At 35.5% G+C, this 6,632-nt stretch overlaps 1 protein-coding gene across 1 annotated transcript; it reads right to left on the bottom strand.

Annotated features, from left to right (window-relative positions):
- Positions 1-731: 731 nt before the first annotated feature.
- Positions 732-5,482, bottom strand: LOC112505217 (prostaglandin E synthase 2-like). Its single transcript, XM_025109156.1, has 6 exons — positions 5,443-5,482; positions 5,126-5,260; positions 4,896-4,983; positions 2,515-2,609; positions 1,687-1,854; positions 732-1,118 (listed from the first exon to the last, which is right to left on the bottom strand). Exons 1-6 carry the CDS (start codon positions 5,480-5,482, stop codon positions 958-960), a joined length of 687 nt encoding a protein of 228 aa, XP_024964924.1. The 3' UTR covers positions 732-957.
- Between the last annotated feature and the right edge of the window lie 1,150 nt (positions 5,483-6,632).

The raw sequence follows: 6,632 nt of genomic DNA, 5'->3' as shown, positions 1-6,632 counted from the left end.
AAATATGGAGCTTTAATAAGTTGTACTTACACACAATCTACTTGCAATCTTGAGTTTTAAGTAATATGCATTACTAAACATTATTTTACGCATAAGAAGTGAGTTTTAAGAGTTTTGTCAGAGGCTTTATATTATAGAATAGATATGTAAAGAGAGGTTGTCAGAAAAACCTAAAAGAATGAAAAACTAACAAATACCTTAACAACCATCAATCTGTTTAACAGTTACTAAATGATCCGATACAGAATGATTAGAGGACTCTTATAATATAGTGCAAAAGAAAATATAATTGTTTGGTAATTATTCATAATGAAATTAGGGTGTACTGAATGGTTAAGGAAGGTCCAAGATGTAAAATCATTCAGAGGTTTTAAAACCATTAAGAGACAGACTTTTTTTTTTTGCCAAACAAGATTCGCCTCTTAGCAATTCAGAGACTGCCTTTTAATGGAGCTATTAAGAGGTTAACAAACAACACCTAGTTTCTATTTACGTATGCATGTTACATGTACATCCAGGACAAGTTACTTGTATCACATATACATATCATTCAAATGAATGGTTGTTAGCATGTTCTTTAATTTTTCATGTTTTTGCATATTCCTCTTAACCTAACACCCGTCTCTCTCTCTATACACACACACACACACATATATATATATATATATATATATATATATATAATCACATAAGTTGTTATACACCAATAGATATAAATGGTGGTAAGTGAGCTCAGTGCTTGTATTCCATGAGTAATAAAAGTTGAATTCCAAATGCAAAATTGTATCCAATCCCTAGAAGAGGAAGAGGAAGAGAAGCAACCAAATCCATCCAGATTGTAGATCAGAATCAGACATTGCTGTCTTTCATTGTATGCATGTGTGATTAGAATTAAACAACTACATGAATAACTTTGGTTGGTTCTTGCCTGTTGCTAAAATAGTTAGTCTTGGACTTCTATGCCTTTATCCTAGAGGATTCTCCAACCGCACTCTCCATTCTTGAGTACCACTCCCCAATTCTCGTGTGCTCCACCATATCTTTACCTGACCTTAGATATCGAATAGGTCTCAGCACCCCAAACACAGCTAGATCGCCCAAATTAGGCTTCAATCCTCCTGATCAAGTCGTTAATACTAACCACAATAAGTTAACTGCAATGCAAAATAAAAAAGAAAAAGAGAAGCAAATGCAAAATCCCACGTTGCTAGTGACTTTAGATTTTGAACCCTCTCTCTATTGATTGTTCGAGTGTATGATCCACTATCATTTCTTTCTTCCTAAATGAAATGTATGCAGACTAGGAGCACAATATTCAGCCGATTAAAAAAGTGAAGACATGGTTTCGTGTTTTCCATCCGAGAGTTCTCAAGTTATTGGCTCCATTCTCCGATACAATGGCACAAAAAACTTCTGTGCATCAATAAAACTGAAGCAAATCTCAGGTCTTTTATGGCTAAAATTGAGGTGCGGAATCATAGATGCACAATACTAGAAAAGATGTATTGTCATGTTGATATATGTGCACATGTGTCTATATGAACATGATAGCTGTAATTTGTGCATGCTTCCATGGTGAAAAAGGATCACCTAAAAGTAGTAAAATTAAACTGACAAGATGACTTCAAGCTATGTTAAATACCCATTGATCATAAAACTGGCATGGTATATATCAAGAAAACTGACCTAAAAACTCTCTGCCGTCAAGTGCGTTGACCCAAGTTTCTGCAGCTTCATACAAGGCTGCTCTTTCATCAGTAATGTTATACTTTTTCTTCAGTTTCTTGGACACAAAATACATAGCAGCAGCCCCAGCATATTTCACTGCATATTTCTCTGAGAGGCTGAAGTTACCTGAAAATTAAATGACACATGTTATACACATTCAAACCAGAATGAAGTCGATGTTTACTGGATATGTTCAGTTTGGTGGGTTTCACCGTGATCCAGTTTCAGAGGGGTGTTTCAGATTCACTTGTTGGTCATTGGTCAATTTCTTGCACGTCGGTGCTTAAAATTCAAGGTCATGGAGTGGTCACTGTATAAGAGATGGAGGAATCTGGATTTGTTTCAAGAGGATTTCTCTGTTGCTTCTAGCAATGCCTTAAGATGGTTAGTAGTGAATCTTGTCCTAGTAGTTTCCAGTACTGCGTGTCAAGTGATTTACTGATTTAATGTTTCTTTGCTTGTTTTAACCAATCTCCCTCTTTTATCGTAGTATTAAACTAATTATCTTTCCAGGGTATGTTCGAAATACATGGTTGCATGAAATGAAAAAAAAACATAATTAACAAGAAAGGCATTCAGATGTCAACATTATTATTTGTTGCATGTTGATGTAATCATTAAGGGAAAGAATTCATGAACTTTATTATGCATTGTGTTCATAACAAGAAATGCATCAATGATTGTGAGATGCGTTGTATGCTTATATTTGTACACATTATCCACATGTCAAGTAAACAAAAATATTGCAGCGTACACATGCCAGGAATTAAGCAACATTAAGCTTACCGTTGTTAGCAATATAGTCAAAGGATTCCAGAGCCTCAGAAGTGTTCCGATAGATGTTTGGTGATAGCATATGAACCAAATGATCATCAACCCACCTACACGGTCCCACTTTTCGTTAGTGCCATAAACAACTTAAAAGACTAGTTTCAGAATATTCTCTACCGATAAACGATATGATTAACATGCTAGAGGTCGTGACTGAGAAATGAACACAAAAATGAGAAGTTCTAAATGATTCTAAACGGAAGCATAAAGTCAAAGTAACAACTAGTAAGCCTAAATTGATGCCTATCCTGTGTGACCCAGATCATGGAAAAAAAGTTGAGGCACAATAAGAATATCAAGTCTGCCCACTTCCCTGAAGCTCTACTTGGACAAACCCTGGAATGGTGTGTATTAGCATGACACTTGTAATTAGCATTCTACTAAGCAAGATACACAAGACATTTTCTGGTTTTCACTGATGTAAACAAGGAGACTAAGTCACTAAGAGCTTGTTTGTTAGCAGCTTAATGAGCTTAATGGGACTCACAGCTTATTCAGTCAGCTATACATGATTGTTTAGTAGTGGCTTAATGATATGGAATGACTTATTCAGTAAGCTTCTAGGGAGAGTTTTAAGCAGAAAGCCAAGTTTTTTTCCAAACCTGCCCTTCCCAATTAAAACCACGCTCCTTCCATCTATGAAAAAACCCTATGAAATAAAAACCTTCGCAATCTAAACAGCAAATTAATCTACACAGACAACTTTATCCATACGAAACTTAATGGAAAACCAACCAAACAGCCCCTAAGATTCAAACTTTTCCTCTCATACAAACCTTAAAGTAATGACTATGTTAACTTATGCTGGAAATTTTGCTTTTTCGAAATTGCAGTCCACTTTAAAAGAAATAAGTAAATGTGCAATATGGGAGTGATGACAGTATGGCACAAAGAGATCTTGTCCACCTAATTCTATGGTTGTTTCTTAGGTTCTGAAGTAGCATTCTCAACGATGCATATCCATGGATGTTTATCTTCATGTGGTGGTGTTCCCTACAATTTCAAGCACCATAATTATTGTACTAATAGGGCACACATTAAGTTTCTAACATAACATAAATTTAACAGTGTTTCGCATTACTTATGTTTGTAATTGCGGGAAGCATGTTGGTTTTACTTTGTTTAACCTTGATACTTACCTTCAAAAGTCTTAATGATACAACCATAACGACACATTCCTGTTAGCCTCCAATACTCTACCGTGCGACACCACCAAGCAAATATTTCTCCTAAAGAGCACTGATCATAGTGCAACTATAGCAAGTCTCATCCATAATTGTTACAGTGCCATAGTGAATCATGGCAGTAGCCAACTGCTTGAACGCCATGTCGACAAGGCACCCACAGGTTGTCCATATTGCAACAAGTCGTTCACTATGCGTTAGTTCTGCATTTGTGTTACATACATCATTACACTGAAAATTTATATAATAGCATCATTTGTAAATGAAGGTTGACATTTGCATTCATGAACTCTTCAAAAGGATTAGCCCCGAAACCTTGCTATAACTTCTACAAACAATGATGAACTTGATAGTTGTCTCATTTGCATGTGGAAACAAACCTCACGCCTATGTGTGTTTCATGTACTCACACTATCTCTTGGCTAAATAATGCATGGGCCAGTGACATATCAACGTGCATCCTAATTAAACTTGGTGATGAAATAGATGGTGTTTGTCGTGATTGCTACCAATGAGTGTAGCCTGGGTCTTGCTTGGAGTGTTATGGACATGTCGTTTATATAGTAAACATAATAAAAAAGAATAATCTACAGCTGTAAACATGAGAAAAACGAATATGATTCTCTTTCCATCCCAAACCACATACCTAACAACCTACGACATGGACTTATCGGAGACTAAACTAATTGGGCACTTGGACGGTTGGACCATGATAAATTGGACAAGTTTGCTACATTAGAAAATTATTACTGATTTGGTCCAAAATATCTACTAATAATGATCATATTACTAGCACTAATATAGGTTACAAATAAACAACAAGTATGTAACTGACTGTGTTTCATTTAATAAAAAAAGATAAAGAAAGCAGAGGTAATAAAAACAAATCAATCATTGGAAAACTAATTACTTGGCATAAATATTTGAGACAGTTGGCAGGAATCAGTCGCAGCATGGTGAAATTCAATAACTGAAGATTTTGCAAAAAGGTTCAAAAATTGATAGCAATGTCACCCTAAATAAAGCTGGATAACTGCACAAGTGAATACCCCAATTCATTTTTCCTATATCCCAATTACTGACCCATGTAACATTAACAACATATGAAACAAATATACTTCTTAGGCACTATAAAGAGAAGAAAGAACAAACCTGCGCCACTTCTTCTCTTCATCATCATTTGAGAGCGCTGACGAAGATTTCACAGGAATGATCCTGTTCCCCATCTGATCAATAATAGCTGCAAGAAAGACTCAATGTGTCTTTAAAGGACATATCAATTACCTTCTTAAATTTAAACAAGTCTTATTTGGTCGATATCAATATTCAACACGATCATTCAAATTTAACAAGAACAACAGTGAATAATATGCAGAAAATACCTGACGAATCTACCAGTGATTCACCATCCACCATCAATATCGGCACCTTCTTATAATCAGACCATTTGATCTCCTTCTTACTAAATGGATTCACCTCCACAACTTTGTATGGTATATCATAGTAATCCAAGAATGCTGAGAAAGCAACAGAAAAACCATGTTAAATTTCGCATATCTTGACTTCTATTTAGTATTTACCCAAACTTCCTTTCACATTGTTTTGAAACAAACTTGGTTGTTTCCATCATGAGAATAGAAAATCAATATGAACAAATTGTTTTGATATACATGCATGATGGCAGGCTATCCAACAATACAATGCAAGTGCTTCTTATTACTATATGCTTGCAACTCCATTGCCAAGGTGCAGTAACAAAAACTATTTAGTACACACAAAATAAGAGTTCATTGATGATGTAAAAAATATTTACACAAGCAGCTTGTAATAAATAAAAAAGACAGGTGTGCATTCATGGATTAAGAAATTTAACTTATGGAAAATATTTGTAACATATCTTCTGTTCATCCACTTGGACAGCTTTTCTTGCACAAATCTGCATAAATTTCTTCTTCTTGAACTTCCAACCATGCTCTCTGAATATAAATCCAACTACATCTAAAATAATGCTTACTAGAAGGCAAACACCACCATGTATGTAACTCACATTTAGGTTTTTACACGAAATAATAAATGGTAAATATTATAGCCTTAGCGCATGTCTGTATAAGGCTTGGTAGTTCCAGGTTCCAAGTAATACGTGACAGAGAGGCAAAATTATCAATAAGTTCCATTTCGTAATGTCCCAGTAGCCATATAACCTGCTGTAATATAACACGCACCCCTGTGCATGCTGTTTTTGTACTGTAAAATTTCTTAGACCTCTTATACAGTAGCCATATAACCTGTGTGTACATACATACCCCTGTGTGCCTCCGTGTACAACACACACATACACACACCATGAATGGTGCTGGCATGTGCATAACACAGACACACACACACACACGTACACACAGAGACAGAGACAGACACACACACAGAGAATGGTTGGGTGTTGTTTTATGCACCATGTGGATACTAGAATCATGTTAAATCATGTATTGTTAAATCATGTTTTTGGGCCTTATGATATTTTGTTTTGTTTAGCCGTATGCATTGCAAAACAGAACCTGGTTCTGGCACTTTCTGGAACATGGTTATGCATAAACAAACCCCTAAGAAACAGTCATATCTATTAGTCATACTTGATGGGATGCATAATTATGTTTATTTGATGTGTGTGTGTGTGTGTATGTTTATAGACCAGTAGCAACATTAATTATTTTTAAAAACTTGCCTTGTTCAAAACATCAAACTGCTCCATGTGTGTGTATGTTTAGATACAGCAACAACCAGAGGTGAAATGTGTGTATGTGTTGTACTCCAAATAGAAACAACTAGAGGTGAAATGTGTGTGTTTGTTTAGATACAGCACCAAACTGTGTTGTACTCCAAATAGAAACAACT

The sequence above is a fragment of the Cynara cardunculus genome, unplaced genomic scaffold (genome assembly GCF_001531365.2).
Source record: "Cynara cardunculus var. scolymus isolate 2C unplaced genomic scaffold, CcrdV1 Un_Scaffold_9091, whole genome shotgun sequence".
Taxonomy (NCBI): Eukaryota; Viridiplantae; Streptophyta; class Magnoliopsida; order Asterales; family Asteraceae; genus Cynara; species Cynara cardunculus.
Note: the sequence above shows the minus strand (reverse complement) of the source record. Positions and strands in the feature narration are given on the sequence as shown.